General features: G+C 39.4%; 1 protein-coding gene and 1 long non-coding RNA gene across 3 annotated transcripts in view; both read left to right on the top strand.

Moving 5' to 3' along the window:
- GIGYF2 (GRB10 interacting GYF protein 2) overlaps nt 1-18,496 on the top strand; it is a 76,617-nt gene that overhangs the window by 13,027 nt on the left and 45,094 nt on the right. For both annotated transcript variants that reach the window (XM_083741778.1, XM_083741777.1), the window contains exons 2-7: nt 3,132-3,192; nt 10,133-10,262; nt 10,622-10,717; nt 13,334-13,442; nt 15,784-15,895; nt 17,440-17,480. In XM_083741778.1, the coding sequence (XP_083597904.1) occupies nt 3,152-3,192; nt 10,133-10,262; nt 10,622-10,717; nt 13,334-13,442; nt 15,784-15,895; nt 17,440-17,480 (529 nt within the window). In that variant the 5' untranslated portion in view covers nt 3,132-3,151. The remainder of the gene's footprint in view (nt 1-3,131; nt 3,193-10,132; nt 10,263-10,621; nt 10,718-13,333; nt 13,443-15,783; nt 15,896-17,439; nt 17,481-18,496) is intronic.
- On the top strand, nt 3,699-9,931 carry LOC310846041. The gene is made up of 2 exons (XR_014565109.1): nt 3,699-4,952; nt 6,476-9,931. It is a non-coding gene; the product is annotated as an uncharacterized lncRNA (long non-coding RNA).

Genomic DNA, 18,496 nt, shown 5'->3' with positions numbered 1-18,496 from the left:
AGAGTTAGGGTTGTTAAAGAAACTAGGACAGAATGGTTAGTTGCCTGAAAAGCAGGGAGTAAAAGAAATAGGTGGAGGCATGAATTGAAAAGGATGCGACCAAAGAAAAATGACTGGGGAAGTGAAGGGAAAAGTATGAGATGTCAAGTGATTTGTAGTGACTGTTTCCATATGTATAAGTACAGTAATCGTTTGAAGTTGCTGCGATTGGGTGGACATGCTGTGTGAGGAAAAGATTTACTGTTCGGAGAGTCCCTAGCAGAAATAAAAACATACTTCTGCCCCCACATTTCTTCTGATTTCCCCCTCCTGCTGCAGCCCCTTTGTCACATTTCATGCTTTCTACAGCATCTCTCAACCACTGGAAGCAATTCCTCAAGAGATTCAAGGGGCTGCTATAGGAGAGGATTTCTGTGAATGCCCCACTGCATCAGCAGTCTTCCAGTCACACTCCTCTGGACCCTACCCCAATATGTGTTTCTTCACATTGGGCAAGGTTTAAGTCATTGCATTGCAGGGGGTTGGACTAGATGACCCTCGGGATCCCTTCCAGCTTTACAATTCTATGATTCTATAATTAAAGTTCAAAATGTGGAAGCATTCTAAATTTTTTTTAAATTTTATACCAATTAACTACAATTGTTTTTAAACTACTTTACAAGGATACACTAGTTAAAACTATAAAATCAAATTTCAGTTTAAATGCCTGCTGGAATAAAATAGCCTTCAATAGGCACTGGAGGTTCAGAAGGAAGCAGGTCTGTCTGACCTCAGCTGGAAGGGAGATCCATAACATTTGGTACACAACACTATATGCACAACTGTAGCTGGTAAAAGGCACTCCTAGGCACCCAGGCTCCCTGAGCTTCCAGTGGCAAATATGGATCTAGCAGCACACTCCCAAACTCCGAGCCTGTTCTTTCAGAGGAACGCAACCCCCCTCCAGAACAGGCACATGGCCAGTCTTAGACATGGAGCTAACAACCCAAAGTGCCTTTGTCTTCCCATGGTTCAAATTCAGATTATTGGCCCTCATCCAGTCCATCATTGCGCCCAGACAATGCTCCAGATCATGTGCAGCCTTCTCTGACACATGGATTATGGAGAAACAGAGGTTTTTACTAGGCAGGATATGCAGGGGTCAGGAGAGCAAAACAGATTACAGTGGTACCTCGGGTTACATACGCTTCAGGTTACATACGCTTCAGGTTACAGACTCTGTTAACCCAAAAATAGTGCTTCAGGTTAAGAACTTTGCTTCAGGATGAGAACAGAAATCGTGCTCTGGCGGCGCGGCAGCAGCAGGAGGCCCCATTAGCTAAAGTGGTGCTTCAGGTTAAGAACAGTTTCAGGTTAAGTACGGACCTCCGGAACAAATTAAGTACTTAACCCAAGGTACCACTGTAATAATCTTTGTACTTAAAACAGGAAAGTATACTGTGTATTAAATTGTAGCATTTAATAGAGCATTGTTGCTTCCTACAAAAACCAAAGCTCTCTGAAGATCCTTAGTTGCTTTTTTTACAACATAGCTTTTATCTTTAAGCAAAAATAATCACACTGATTCTGTCTGTCTTGTAAGTTACTGCCCACCCACTTATTCTTATGTTAGTCATTTGTAGTATGTAAATGGCTTGAAGGAAATAAGAACTCTATTTCAGTCTCATAGCTTTCGCTTTATGGTTGCCTGGAGGCATTTCTTGTTGCGAGCAACCTCATGAGTGGCTTTTTGTTAGCCATGTATAATGTCTAAATATAATTATTTAGGAATATTATTTGTAATATTGAAGCCTCCACAAATCCATTTGCTAAGGCCAAGGGCCCTTCTTCAATATAATAACATCATTCATTCCGCCTTCCATCTTCTGAATCATGAGAAGATTTTCTTATGGCATGCTGCTGAGCTTTGAAACAAGAAGAAATATGATGAGAGACTTGCTGCTTCTGCCTTCTCTGAAGCCCAGCATGATATGTGCATAGGTGGTGACAGTGGCGTAGTGTGGGTTGTCAGCACCTAGGGCAAGGCAAGTAATTTGCGCCCCCTAACCTGCCGCCGCTGCCAGCTTCTTCTTGCTGCTGCCTGGTCTGGTCTGGTGTGGTTCTCTCCCACGCTCAGCGCTGCGCTGGGCGGCCACTGCTCTGTCCCTCCCCCAGGTAGTCTCTCGCTCTCTCTCCGCACCGCACGCCTGGCACCCACCCCCTCCACAGTGGGCGGCGACCCGGCGGCTCGGATTGGATTCGCACAGCCAGCACTGCAGTGAGAGAGAGTGAGTGAGCCAGGTAGGGGCAGAGAGCTGCGAGTGCAATCGCCCCCCCCCAATATGTTGCGCCCGGTGCGGCCGGCACCCCCTGCACCCCCCACGCTACGCCACTGGGTGGTGAACACAAATTATATCTGACTTGTAAGGCAAGCCAACATTTGTGGACCCCTGGTAATAATACAGGATTTTACTGAAGTTGTTAAGAGTTATTTTGAAATAACAATTTTAATTGCTTATTAGAAATTGAAAGATTGGCCTTCGGCCAGTGAGAGGTGTTCTGCGTATGAAAAGTGGTTTCTGTACATGGATTACTCGAGCTGTGTTTCAGGAACTTGCTGTGGATATAGGGCTATAGGGAGAATCTAGCAACTCTTCTGCCCTATAAGTGGAGGAGGATTTCTCATATCTGAGTAGAGCAGACTCCCTTGGAAGGTGGTGGACTGTCCTTTGAAGGTTTTTAAGCAGACGTTGGATGGCCTTTTGTCATAGATTCTTTTGCTGAGATTGCTGCATTGCAGGGGGTTGGACTATATATGACCCTTGCATAGCTGTCAACGTTTCCCTTTTTTAAAGGGAAATTCCCTTATTCCGAATAGGAATCCTCACAAGAAAAGGGAAAAGTTGACAGCTATGCCCTTGGTATCGCTTCCAACTCTGATTCTATGAGGGCACAGCCCCTCACTCTTTCCCCTTTGAATGGGGCGAAATAACTCCAGGCACCCCCTGCTCCCTATCCCACCTGATCAGCAGGGAAAATATCAGCTCTAAATGTTGATGCAGTTGGGAATGTCTGGATTGGAACAATTTTAGCTTATCATATGTTGATATAATATAAGATTACTGATTCATGTTCTTACATTTCTTTTTCAGGTTAAAACTTTTTTTAAAAAATGGCAGCAGAAACCCAGACGCTTAACTTTGGGCCTGAGTGGTGAGTTACCTATAATACTTGTGTCTTGTGAAGTTTTCACTAATGAGTTTGACAAAAGTTGACTTCCAGATGCATTGCTTCAAATGGTGAATGATAAAGCATATTTGAGTTGTTGAACTAGCTTTTTTAATTAAAGGTAAAGGTAAAGGTACCCCTGCCCGTACGGGCCAGTCTTGACAGACTCTGGGGTTGTGCGCCCATCTCACTTAAGAGGCCAGGGGCCAGCGCTGTCCGGAGACACTTCCGGGTCACGTGGCCAGCGTGACAAAGCTGCATCTGGCGAGCCAGCGCAGCACACGGAAACGCCGTTTACCTTCCCGCTAGTAAGCGGTCCCTATTTATCTACTTGCACCCGGGGGTGCTTTCGAACTGCTAGGTTGGCAGGCGCTGGGACCGAGCAATGGGAGCGCACCCCGCCGCGGGGATTCGAACCACCGACCTTTTGATCAGCAAGCCCTAGGCGCTGAGGCTTTAACCCACAGCGCCACCCGCGTCCCTGCTTTTTTAATTACAGCTGGTTAATTATATCCCTGGCTTGAATTAAGAAGCAGGAGCCTGTTGTCACAATGTTGAAGAAATCCCCTTTTGTGAGGACATTTCAGTTAGAATAAATCAGAATGATACTAAGGGAGAGAAATATTTAAAAGGAGCACTGAGGGCTATAGATGTTAGTTACTTCCTTTCCCATCAGGAGATAGCACGGACAGAAAATACTTATAATACTTTAGCTGCTTATTGTCACTCTTCCTTGCAACCAGCAGTTTCGGGGTCACAGTGATATGCAGGGTGTATGTGTTATTGGAGTGAGCTTCCCACTGTGTTGTACATTCTATGTTGAAAGTGTGGTTAAACATGTCCTTACTCAAGTAAGACATTGTTACAAAGATATTGCCCATGGCTTTGATTGCACAGTGGTTATTCAGCATCTTCAGACTTGTTCTCATCATCCAGTATGGATGTTCAAGAAAGAATGGATGAGGATCACCTTTGCTTAGTCAAGTAAAGTTTTTCATTCCTTACAGTAAAAATACTGTTGGTATTAAAATTACCTGTGGATAAAATACCTTCATGCAGGAAAAGTGTACATAGTTCATATACTATATTTTTAATGAAACGGCATTTTTTGTGCAAACATGCATACTTAACAGTACATTATTCAAAAGATTAATACTTCACAGCTCAACAGGATGTTTTCATTCATTCTCATCCTTCTGTTACTAATAAGCATATTAGCCTGGTGCAGACATAATGCCTGCTTCTTGAAAACCATGAATTGAAAAGCTGGAAGTAATATTGGGAATGCATGTTCCTTGCTCCCTCCTCTGAAACAATTTCCAACCTCCTATCCTAGTCTTAAATGTTTTTCAATGAAAGTCAGATGAGGGCAGTATAGGGGGCTGCAGAGAGAAGCGGCTATTGGCAGAAATCACCTGTTTCCCCTCCCACCAGTGGGAGAGTCTGCTGAGCAGACTTTTTGTCAGAAAGAAGGTACAAAGCAAAAACTGCTGCTGTAAATTCACCATTGTAACACTATTCTTGCTTTTACTTGGAAGTAAGAATGTCACCAAGTGCTTGGAGGCCTCTATGCATTTTATGCCTCTCTATTTTTATTTAGAACAGCTGAGAAGGTAGCAATGTGAAGTAGAAGACTAGCAATGTGAAGTGGAAGACTAATGAGGGGGTTTCTTAACCGTTTTGCTTTGTTTCATTTTCCACTTTGGGGGGGGGGACTTCTTACACCCTCGCAAAAGTAATCTAAGGCACAATTCTTTTTTTTAAAAATAATTTTTTATTGATTTTCCAATTTTATCGACACAGCAACACTAAACAATACATACAACAACAGACACACACAAAACGAAAACATAGATCCAACTTTCTTAACCTCCTTTTCATAAGCCTCTTTTCTCGGAATTCCCCATACCTTCCCCTTTTTGCATCCTAGTTTCACAATTTTTCAGCAACTCTTTTAACCAATTAATATTTAAACTTATTCTCCTTTTCAATATCACAATAAATGAAAAAGAATAAATACAGCTGTAATTTTACATCTTCCTTTCCCTTCACACTTTAACACTCCTCAATTTTATAGCGATTTTTAAGATATACTTTAAACTTCTTCCAATCTTCCTCCACAGTTTCTTTCTCCTGGTCGCGGATTCTGCCGGTCATTTCTGCCAGTCCCATAAAGTCAATCACTTTCGCCTGCCATTCTTCCAGCACTGAAAGAATTCCAATACTTTGCTAGTAGAATCCTTGCTGCCGTTGTGGCGTACATAAAAAAGATCTTGTCCCTCCTTGGCACCAGTTGGCCCACCATACCCAAAAGAAATGCCTCTGGTTTCTTATGAAAAGTACATTTAAGTACTTTCTTAATTTCATTATAAATCATTTCCCAGAAAGCTTTAATCTTCGGGCAGGTCCACCAAAGGTGAAAGAAGGTACCTTCAGTCTCATTACATTTCCAGCATTTATTATTGGGCAAATGATAAATCTTAGCAAGCTTGACTGGGGTCATGTACCACCTATAAATCATTTTCATAATGTTTTCTCTTAAGGCATTACAAGCCGTAAATTTTATACCTGTGGTCCACAACTGTTCCCAGTCAGCGAACATAATGTCATGTCCTAGGTCCTGTGCCCATCTAACCATTGCTGATTTAACAGTTTCATCAATTGTATTCCACTTCAACAGCAAGTTATACATCTTTGATAGGTTCTTAGTATTGGATTCTAACAATTCAGTTTCTAATTTCGATTTTTCCACCTGGAACCCAATTTTCCTGTCTTGTTTAAAGGCCTCCATTATTTGATAATAATGGAGCCAATCTCGTACCTTGGACTTTATCTTCTCAAAACTCTGTAATTTAAATTCGCCACTCTCTATTTCTAAAATCTCAGAATATTTTGGCCAGTTGGTTCTCGTGTTTAGCTTCTTCACCTCTTTAGCCTCCATTGGTGATAACCACCTGGCCTGGGAGTTTTATTTTCCAGCAAATCCTTATACCGAGTCCAAACATATAATGCTTTCCTGACAATATGGTTTTTAAAACCCTTGTGCACTTTAACCTTGCCATACCAGATATATGCATGCCAACCAAACATGTTATTAAAACCTTCCAAATCCAGAATGTCTGCGTTTTCAAGTAGTAGCCAGTCTTTCAACCAGCAGAAAGCTGCCGATTCATAGTACAGTCTTAAGTCTGGCAGGGCAAATCCCCCTATTTCTTTTGAATCAGTGAGTATCTTAAAGTTTATTCTGGGCTTTTTGCAAAAAGCTAAGGCCCAATTCTTGGTGGGAAAATGGAACAAGTAGAAAGAGTTAAAAGTCTCTTGTTCTATTTCCCCTCTGCTTCAGACTGCAACCTCAGCTGGTTTTATTTTATAAGCAACAGGTCCTAGAAAAACTACGTTTAATGTGTAGTTTCGGCATTAGATTCCCATAAATGCATTCCAGTTATGAAGCAAATCAATAAAAAACAATATATAAACTTTTAATGGGCATATATCAAATGCACGGCATTGTTCAATAGATTATATTATGAAAATCCTCATCTTTTTTCCTATCTGTCTAATAGATAATTTTTAATGTGTGTTTTTGTTTTTAACCGCGCATTAAAAACCATTTGGTAGCAAAATGGAGAATAGCAGTTAGTTTAATTAAAAATCTTTAGTAACTTTTTGGCACATTAATTTTGAGCAGGATTGGGGTCTACCTGTGGGCCACATTACTTTGTGGGCAGCTTTCAGCTAGAAACTATAGAGATGAGTCTGGCCATTGTCCGGTAGGCTACATTCCAGCCACACAAAAACCAGAGGTTCCTACATGCACATCTCCCCATCCTCCATTTAGGTAAGCAAGCAAGAAGAGTCATCACAGTTTAAGGCAGTTGGGAGTGTGGAGCAGGACAAGTGAAGGCATGTGTGTCCTGGGAAGACATGGAGGCCTGGAGGGCTATAGCTGGCTCCTGCAGCTGAGGTTCCTTACCTCTGCTTTAGAGTTTCAGAAAGTATTGTTTTGATACCTTTCATATCCATTATATAGTACTTATTTTTTCAGATTCTTGGTTCATATAAAAGTGGAAGGTTATTCACAAGTGGTTTATTTAAATGTCATGAAAAGTGCTACCACATGGTGGCAGCAAACCAATGAGAGTTAATCCCAAATTGCTAGTTGGAGTGCCTTGAATCCTCCTAAATTATAAATAGCAGCAGCAATCTGAAAAGTTATATGAGATAAGCTTTGATTTTAACATTATATAGTTTTTGTAATATTTCAGAGTAACTTTTTGATTGCTGGCTCTCCACTAGTTAGCAGTAGCTTTTATTGAATACTTGTAAAGAGAAACAGATCTGTGCAGATGCTGGACTTCAGTTTAGCTGCCTTTTAATTCAACAGTATTATTTTAGATAGGTTTACATTTACCTACAATTTACACTTTATACAATATACACAGAAACAAATCACAATCCTTAGTCACTGGTTACTGTTACAGACAGCAGCTATGATACCATTGGTCTGAAAACCTCTGTCCTTGAAGATCTCTGACACATAATTCTGGTGTTGTCAAAATATAAAGCACATAATGTAAATAAAGCTGCATTTATGTTTGCTTCCATTTTTTTGCATAAAAATGGCTCATTTGTCATCTTGTCTGATGAAACTGCAGTTATCTTAACAGTTTGTTTAAAGTAGACCAACATCCAACCATTGGTTATGAATCCAGCTTGTTTAAATAAGCCATAGTTAACATTAATCACACTTTAGGATTCAAAATGCAAAGCAATTTGACTTCAAAACCAAACTCTTCCTCCTGCCAAAGGCCAGTTCACATCACACTTCACGGGTTTAGCATAACATCAAAATGTGGCTGTTGAGATGCAAATACTTATTGTGTTGGGTGCTGATAATAGTTGCCCAATTGAGACATTATGGGTAACTGGTTAGAACAACTGTAAAATGCTGGTGGGAATTCATTCACGAGGAGGGAGTGTAAAAACTTGTTTTGGGGGGTTGTCTGAATAAGGTATTAGTTTTATTTGGGTTTGATTAAACTGTGGTAACTAAAATAAAGTTCAGACCTTAGAAAATGCATGTTGTGACTCAGAATCAAACTGAACCTGAAGTGAAAACTACACTGAAACTTTAAAAAAAAAAAGATGGAACTGTTATTTGAAAGCCTGCTGTGGATCCAGAACAGATCACTTTCCTGCATCCCCAATAATTCTGGTTTCCAATTCAGAATAAGTGTAGTGGCACATGTGCAGAATCAGAATAAGGGATACATAATACATGGGATGATTTTTATACACGTTGGGTTTGTTCAGGCTTCTATACCCTGCCTTCTTCAAGAGCTAAGAAGCAGCAGGCAGGATGGAGGCCTGCTGCTTTAATGCTGCAATCCACTGTAGAGCAGGCTGTGAGGGTAAACAGCCTGGTAAAGGAAGGGAAGAGGATAGCATTTCTATGCACTGTGGAATGCTTCCTGCATGGTCAGCTAGTATCTGTAACTTTTACAAGATGTTGTTGAAAGCTTTTCACACTAACCTTTCACCCTAAGGGTAGGTATACATAGTTCTTTATTAAACAGTGAGTTCTCTGACAGGCTCGTATGTGGTAGATAGGCCTTCAGGGTCCCATCTAGTTCACAGTAGCCTCCCTGTGTATAGAACAGGTCTCTGAAGTAAGTAGCTTCAAGAGACCAGGCAGAGGGGAATTTGAGAAGATGAAAATAGATGGCGAATGAGAAAGAGAATGGGGAAATAAATTTAAATCTTCAAATTTGTCATCATAGTATAGTACATTCTTCAGTACTTAGTAGCATACTGCTTTCTGTGACTAGGCCCTGAAAAAAAGCTAATTAGACATGGGCAAGGAGTTTTTGCCAGCCAAGTTGAACTTTCTCCTTTGAGCAGCTGACATTCTCATGCTGTATCACAAAGCTTTTTTAAACGTCCATTTACTTCTATTTGCCACGCAGCATGGCTGTAGGAATGCTGTTAGTGGAAAAGCAAGTATAAAACCCTTCTGGGCAGATAGAGTTCTTTAATCTGGGCCATTGTATATCTTATACTTATGTTGCAACAACTTCTTCAAACTGTAGGCTTTTCTTTTCAGTATATTTAGTCATAGACTATTAACAGAATATGCATTACAGAGCCAGGGCCAGGTTTGTTCCTGGGAATCAAGGACCAAGACTGACCTTGGGACCAAGAGTAGTGGCAGTTCATCTGGCTCTGAGAAATGGAGTGGTGAGGACCAGTGGCAATGCCGCTAGTGAGAGAAGCCATAGCAGAGACCTGTGGTGAGATGGCGGCAGTGCCTTTTAGCACTGCCCATCTGAGGAGGAATACTGTGATTGGAACCACTGCCGTCTTACTTTGTACAGAATTCCTTAGAGTCCTGATGAAGCATTACAGAGTGATGATTGAGGGGAAGGACCCAGATGTGTTCAGGGCAGCTGGTAACAGCTTTAGTCATTCAGTTTGGTGCTCCTTTGTGCCAGGTGTTAGAAAAAAATGAAAAATAAAGCAGGTCCATGTGAGTCACATGGGATTCAGCACTTGTCTGACAGTGCTGAATGGTGGTATCAGGTCTTCAATGTCAGTATGTTGATAACCACCTTTGCACATGTGTCACCCGTAATTGGAATGTGAATGGCATGGTGACCTATTTAGATGTATTGGCCTAAGCAACAGCCAATTCAGAACATCAGTTATAATGGAACAAAATTAAAAATCCCAACTGTGAAGTGCATTTAAGAGTCTTTTGTGAATAATTTTCAACTAAGGCTATATAAAAATAGCTTTCTTTAGCTACTTCTGCAGGATAGAAAGGGATTTCTGTTTGACATCACTGTAGTCTGAAGGTTTGTTGTCCTGACAGCAGAGTACATAACTGGTTGTCTTAATTTCCTCTTCCCTATTTGTTCCCCTATAGGCTGCGAGCTCTGTCTAGTGGTGGGAGTGTGACATCTCCTCCCCTTTCTCCAGCTTTGCCAAAGTATAAATTAGCAGATTATCGTTATGGGAGAGAAGAAATGTTAGCACTTTTCCTGAAAGATAGTAAGGTAAGTTAGGAGAAGAATGTTCCTGTCTGATTGCTTGCAAATCCATTCATAGTTTTAAGTCTATGCTAATGAAACCAAGGAGAAAATGTTAAACTCATAAAACTCTAAACTTCTTTGAAAGGTCATTAGTTGCTTAGGGTTCTGAAGGAGTTTTTAGTAGTTGCTAGAATTATGCCCATAATTCATTTTATTAGTATACATTTTTGGTTTCCAGATATGTCTGAATAGATATTGAGACCTGGAAAAAGAAATAGAAAAAAAATTATTTGCTTTGTACTTTCTTTTGGCTATTGGTATTGTCCATGGCATTTATGTTTTGAGGGTCAATGTATTTTGCTACATTCTCTCTTCCCTTGCAGATACCGTCAGACCTTCTTGATAAGGAGTTTCTGCCTATTCTACAGGAGGAGCCCTTACCACCCTTGGCACTAGTACCTTTTACAGAAGAAGAACAGGTTGGTTTCTGAATAAACAGAAAATGGGAATTTCTATACAGTGGTATCTTGGTTCTCAAACTTAATCCGTTCCAGAAGTCCATTCCAAAACCATAGTGTTCCAAAACCAAGGCACACTTTCCCATAGAAAGTAATGCAAAATGGATTAATCCGTTCCAGACTTTTAAAAACAGCCCCTCAAACAGCAATTTAACATGAATTATACTATCTAATGAGAGCATTCATGCATAAAATTCAGGCAATAATCAATGTACTGCACTATAAAATAAATAAGACAGTATTGTAGATACTAAAAATTAAAATTATTATTATTTTGTTACCTGCACTGACGATAGTCATTTTTGAATGGGGGGCTTTTATCCATTACCACAGTCACACAATCAATCAATCAATCAATCAATCAGTAGCTAAACTGGGTTCCAGACAGTCACAAAAACAAATTAACTGAGAAAGCCTCAAAAACGCAAAATAAATAGCAAAAACAAAAGCGCCAAACGTAATCTGTTCCGGGAGTCTGTTTGACTTCCGAAATGTTCAAAAACCAAGGTGCAGCTTCTGATTAGTGCAGGTGCCCCAGAAACAATAGGTGACAGCTGCTTTGAACATTCGGCCTCCGAAAAAAGTTTGAAAACCGGAACACTTCCGGATTTTTGGCATTTGAGAACCAAGTCACCACTGTAAGCCTTATACTTCATTAATGTAGGAAAAGTGGAATATTCCACTATTGTTATCTCATTGATCCTTGAGGTTTAGAGAGATGCACTCAAATACAAAGCAGTTGCCCTGGAGTGATGCTCAACTGGAATTGATATTGGTATGCTTCATTCTAAATACAGTTGTACCTCGGGTTTCATACGCTTCAGGTTACTTATGCTTGAGGCTACAGACTCCGCTAACCCAGAAATAGTACCTCGGGTTAAGAATTTTGCTTCAGGGTGAGAACAGAAATTGTGCTCCGGCGGCGCAGCAGCAGCAGGAGGCCCCATTAGCTAAAGTGGTGCTTCAGGTTAAGAACGTACCTCCGGAACGAATTAAGTTCTAAACCGAGGTACCACTGTATGTCTGCTATGGCTCGGGAAATCTTAGGCTGAGAGAATTTTACAGGGTATTCAAAGTATGCAAGTTAATCCAGGGAGTTTTTAACACATATTTGAAACATGCAAAAAAGTATTGTTCCCTCCCCCATTGTTTAAGCTGTGAAATTACAAGTTAATTATTATCAGAAACTTTAGAAATTGAATTTTGAAAATCTGTTTATAGGCTAAGTGGTTGCCTTCTACCCCCCACAAATACAGTAAGCTTCAGCAGAATACACTGCAGGAGGACATAATGTTTTATGCTTGAATTCTGTATTGCTGTTTACTTTCTCCTTTATTTGATATATTTATTTCCTGCCGATCCAAATAATTGCTCAAGGTGACTCACAATTAAAAATACAAAATCCAAAGCCGTTAGAAAATTATAATTTAAACGATAAATATTAAAATCCACAGTAAGTCCTTTTGAACACAATGGGATTTACAAGTAATAATTTTTAGGTGTCCTCTTATGTTGCTACATTTGTACCCATGAAACCCCTTCATGAATAGCATATACAACAGGTAATAAGGGACTGTGTTACACACAGATCAGTTAAGAGAGTTCCTAGTTCAACATACAGTGGTACCTCCGGTTACATATGCTTCAGGTTACATACACTTCAGGTTGCAGACTCCGCTAACCCAGAAATATTACCTCAGTTTAAGAACTTTGCTTCAGGATGAGAACAGAAATTGTGCAGCGGCGGCACAGCGGCAGCAGGAGGCCCCATTAGCTAAAGTGGCCCCATTAGCTAAAGGTTAAGAACAGTTTCAGGTTAAGAACGGAGCTCCGGAACAAATTAAGTACTTAACCCAAGGTACCACTGTACTAGCAAACTGTAGATAGTTTAAACCAGAACCCAATCTTCTCATTTTATGCATATTGGAGCAGGGCTGGAGAGAAGGGAGGAGCACTTTAATCCAAGGCTTGAACCTAATACAAATGTTGTATCAGAATATGCATATAATCAAGTGCTTTGCTGTGTTGTGTAATTCTTATAACTTGAAACATAAGCCACTTTCTTTAATCTGAAAAAGAAAAATCATTCCTTGGTGTCTTAAGGGACATCCACTATACACAAATGCATAATTAATATTCTAAACATGATGAACGTGTGAAGCCATCTTGTAGTGCGTCGGATTGTTGGTCCATCTGACCCAGTACTTGCTGTTCTTACTGGCAACAACTTTTCAAGTTCTTAGCAGAATTATTTCTTAGCCCTGCTGTATATCTGAGATCCTTTTTACAAGATTGAACATGGGCTTTTTCCTTTCACATATATTCTACTGTGAGTCAAACACTGTTCAAACATTCTAGAGCATTCATATGCAAAAAGCTCATTTTGATATTTGAAAATTGAAGGAAATTGTGATCTCAGAAGTTCACCAGCAATACTTACATAGCTTTATCTATTTTGACTTGAAAATTGCTGAATAATACATTAGAATTTTGCGGGGGGGGGGGGGAGAGATAGGTCTGATTTTATGATAGTATTGTTAAAAATATTTTTCTCACCGTGTTTCTTCTTTTCGGCAGAGAAATTTCTCTATGTCTGTAAATAGTGCTGCTGTCCTACGATTGATGGGACGAGGCGGAGGAACGGTGGTAGGGGCTCCTCGAGGTCGAAGTTCCTCTAGAGGCCGAGGTGAGAGGCTTTGTGAATGTGAAGTAGTGTCATTGTCACATTTTAGAATTAAACTGCTTAACCCCGTATGAAGATGTTGGGGGTTTATAATCTGCCATGGCTTTTCTTTTTTTGGAAGGAAAGATGGGATAAATGTTACAAAAAATAAATGTAAGCCAGTAAGAGAGAGAACCTAGGATAGAATTGGGCCCTAAGCATGAGAGAAGGTAAGGGCTGCAGTACTGCAAAGAAATTAAGGAAGTTTCAATATACGTACACATCCTGTGTTTTGTTTTCCCAATGTTTGACCAATATTCCTGGATTTAGTGAAGGAAAACAATATTTAGTGGATTTTAAGGTAGGAGCTGAGATAACAACTCTTACTATAAAATATTTGAGTTCACTAGATAAATAAGTAGAATATATCAAGCCATCTGCATATTACAAAAACGGGAAAATGATAACAATTTCAGCCCTTAATGGCCCACAAAGTCATCTTAGACCTCCTCTGCGATGTGAGGTAGTAGAATGAACAGATGTAAAATAGTTACAACAACCTGCAAGAAATGTAGACATAATAGTTGAATTCATTTAACTGACTGCATGGAGCTGGTCATAGATATATTTGTAGCATAGAAGTGTAGAGCAAAAACTACTTAAGACAATAATTTAAAAGAATGTAAAGAGATTCAGAGCATTCATGGTCATTTTTTGTAATTATAGAAATGAACACATTTTGGGTGTAGTGGGGGGGCTATAAACTTAGCATCACAGAATCATAGCAGGGAACCTGTTGGAGTGGTTAGTATTTTTTTTTAATGTCATAATAAAACGTTTATATTTTGGTATCACAGTGGGATATCTATGGGAGCAGTCTGCAAAAAAAGGTTATTAGGTTAATTTTGTTTTGTTTTTTAAAAAAGTTAAAATTAGGAATTTCTTTTAAAATAAAATTTTGGAGTGCCTTGAGGCCACAAAAAGCCTTTTGCCGTATGGCATCACAGCGAGGGATGCATAGGAGCAGTCAGGTTTTTAAAATAACATTTGGGTGGGTCTTGTTGGAAGGCCATTTTACTAGTTATGTATCTCTCTTCTAGGCTGTATGTCACCCATAAGTTAACCATCCCTGCTTTAAATAATATTGTTTTTATTTCTTTATTTATAAAAAAATTATAATCTGCTATATCATAAAAATAGTAACCATGTAAGCATTTAAATAATAGACCATCAACTAGCTGTTGCAGAAATATGTTTTCTTAATTGTCTACATAAACTGGGTAGCATAAAAAAAATTCCAACAGGCATTTATTTAAAGGATGATGGCAAATGACAGTTTTGTAGGCTTCCTATAGAACCATGCTTGTGCTGTTCTTTACTCATTTTTACTGTGACCTTTTTGTAGGAGATCTTTAGATATGAAAAAGAAATAATCTAGCAGTGATTATGCTTAAATTTTCAATCTTGCAAGCATACTTTGATGATGTTCCCCAGTGCATATTTGGTTTTGTAGTATTTTCTGCTAATGTTCCTAAAGTAGAGTGTCCTAATTGTGTGCTGGGGAAAAGTGTATTTTGTATTAAATTGCTCCTCACTTAAAACCTTTTACTGTAGCAACAGTATTTGGCAGTCTAGTACTGCTAGTGTTGTCATTGGGCCATACGCCTGTGCTAGTAATTCCTGTGCTGTTTCTGCCACTACTTTTAAGAGAAGTGACAACTGCATAACTTTCCAGCAGGGTTCATGCTGGTGGGGGAGCAGAAAATGGGAGTAACTCAGAAATTAGAAGGAATGCTTGTGTGGTTGCCTAGCAGTGCACACATGATTATTCCTTTCCTTTTTTTTAATTTAAATTCTTACTGAGCTCACAAATATGACTGGAAAGTTGCAGTCCTTCCGCTAAAGTGGAGTGATAATAAATGGTGTACAAGTAAGATGTAAAAGAGGTAGTGTCAGTGTTTTGTTTAAGTGTTTGCTCACTTTATTAGTTTTGTTTTCTTAATATTTACTGGTGACTGAGGAAGAGGAAACATCATTTATTGATTCTGTTTTATAGAATTGCCAGTCATAATAGGACAAGTGCCAGGAGCACTCAACACTTTCCCTGGACCAACTGATGGTTCTCTGTGGTTCGGATTCCACCCATGGCCCAGTAGTTACCTGTCATGTAAGACAGCACCTGCTTTGCTACAAACCTATGATTTATGAAAAATCAAACAATGTGCATTTTCTAATTTGTCTCCCTAAGAGCTCGCTTTGAAGGAAAATTGGCACTTTGGCAAAGTGCAAGAATCAGCTTTGGTCTTGTTGGTTCCAAAGGAAAATGGTAAAATTCATAAGATCTCAACCATATTTTGTCTTTCAGGCAGAGGTAGAGGAGAAAGTGGTTTCTACCAAAGAAGTTTTGATGATGTAGAAGGTGGGTTTGGACGAGGAGGGGGCAGAGAAATGCACAGATCCCAGAGCTGGGAGGAAAGGTAATGCAATAAACATATACATTGCCATGGACTGCATCTGTTGTGAAGCTCAGATAACTTGTTATGTTGGTAGAATCCTGGCTGCTCTAAAGTTTGTCCTTCTAGAAGTCTTGTCACAGATGTGGCCACCATGTTTGTGAGCATAGATTTCATAGAATCGTAGAGTTCGAAGGGATCCTAAGGATCATCAAGTCCAACCCCTGGCAATGCAGGAATGCTGCCTACAGTTGCCCTGGGTGGGCTCAAACCACCAACCTTCTAGTTAACAACCAAATGCACTGACCTATTTCGCAACGAGCATGAGTATACTACACCTGCCGGGGAGCCAGGGTTGGCAGCAACTCCCCTTTGAAAGTATGTTTAATAGCAAACTAGTTTTGCCTTGCAATGTATGGAACGGCTATAGAGGTCCAGCTATTTCGATAAATTTTGAAGTTATAAGATCTAAACTGAGTGACAGAGCCTTCTATAAGAACAGCTGGATAAAAATGCTTAAACAAGCTAACTGAACCAGGGCACTATTGGATGATATTGATTATTCAGGAAATCATCAATATCCGGAAAACATAATTATCCCTTGTAGAATTTAAGAAAGATCTGAAATTGGTAGCCTTCATGACATCATAGCTTAGTACTTATCTGGAATTACTAAGAGAATAAGGAAGAATTGAACCTGCTTAGGAGAGAAGAGATTATGGTCAGTATCCAAAGAACTAAGGAATTAGATCTGTAATCAGAAGAGGACTTTAGACTTATTTCTCTCAACAGCAAATGCCTCTGCTTCAAGGCAATGCTTTTGAAACCAGGGAGAATTTCAAAAGCAGTTTGTGTTAATGGCACTTGATTTAACTGTTCAAAGAGTGGGGGCAAGTCAAAATGTATTGGGCTAGCAAACACCACTTGAATGATCTTAAGCAGCACAGTGGATTCGAACATAAAACAACTAAACTGTATTCTAATGGGTTGAAATAAATTGATCCACATAAGGAAAAACACAAATTGTGACTCAAAAAGGTCAAATTAATTCTTCCTGATGTCTTCCTGAAATGCCAAGAGAGAAAACATCAGCTATATTTTCCAACAAGCAAATATTAGTTAACCAGTGGGGATTTCCCCTCATATGTGTTATATTTTTATAAACTTACCCTAGACAGATCAAGATCAGGTTTTTAAAAATGAGACAAGTAAATTAGTGTCATCAGGCTAATATAGATTGATATTCATGGAACATTAGTATGCACTAAAATAGGATGCATGCATTGACAGTAACAAATATTATTAAGAAGTTCAATAACAAAACATTGATCGTTAAGGCAAATGGATAGTAGAAATACACCAGTAACACACGTTTTTACAGGTTTGTCTTCAGAATGACTTTTGTTACCTGTTCTGATACCTATATCTGTATATATATTCTGTCCAGAGTATGTTATTAATAAACATTATTTCAACTTGTTATTCGTACATCACAGAAATAATTGTGATCCATTCCCTGTCTTAAGTGTTTCCAAATGCTTTGGTAATTTGCTATTTTGCCTTTTTAGGGGGGACAGGCGGTTTGAAAAACCAGGCCGAAAAGAACCAGGTATGTGGATTGTTTTTTGTTGTTTTTTAAATGGTATGGATATCTATATTTTGTTAACTTTTCTTATTTTTTAGTGACCAAAAAACTTTGGTTTTTTTGTGTTTTTTCATAATACACATCTTGTTGAAAGCAGCAGGCTATTTTAAGGGTCATTTCACATGACCTCAAGTTGGCTGGGGTACATAGTGAATCATATGCCCATTAGAGCTGGTCATGCTACAAGATTGCTCTGCCACACAGCCAATTTTTGGGCTGTAATGAGGTCAATGGGATTAAGAATTACTTGCTAAATTGTGTGCTGAAATTTGCTCTGGCAAGCCATTGGATGCATTCAGTGGTGATAAGACCAAAGTAAAGTTTTGGATCATGCCATGTTACGTCTCAAGTAGTTTGCTTTCTGAGCATTTTTGCAGTGTAATGCAAGATAACATTTGAAAAAACCAATTCTCTAATACCCCTTCCCAGTTAGTCCATAATTCCCCCAACACAATTGCATAAAAGTTACAACTTGTTGGCTTGGATCAGGTAGTCCAGAAAATGATGCTGTCTATAGGAGTTGGTTTATTATATACAGGCAACCTACAGTGCAGATAGCCTGTGCTTCTTTCTGCCCCTCCCCCTGTTTCCTAGTTCTCTGGAAAAAAGAGAAAGGAACCTCACCCTTTCTACATAGTGCTATGAGAGTGAGCCTCAGGCTTTTACTTTTGTTTTAAACTAATCATAGCTTATGGTGACATTCAAACCTGAACAAACTACAAGTTAGTGTTAACTATACAAGACAACTTCAAACCATGGGCTATGAAACTTGCTTACTTTCATTAATCATAGATTACTCATAGCATTTCTTTGTGGCCATGCTTGGGAAGATAAAAATGTGCAAGCCCAAGACTTGCTGCAGCTCATCCTCATCATGCTAAACCATGGTTTATCATTATGTGTGAACTAGGTCATTTGTATTGTGAAATAGGGGCCTGTTGTTTTCCTAACGTTTTTGGTGAACTGGTTTCTCAAGTTGA

This window comes from Podarcis gaigeae (assembly GCF_964106915.1).
Source record: "Podarcis gaigeae genome assembly, chromosome: 5".
Taxonomy (NCBI): Eukaryota; Metazoa; Chordata; class Lepidosauria; order Squamata; family Lacertidae; genus Podarcis; species Podarcis gaigeae.
This window is presented reverse-complemented; position numbering and strand designations above follow the sequence as displayed.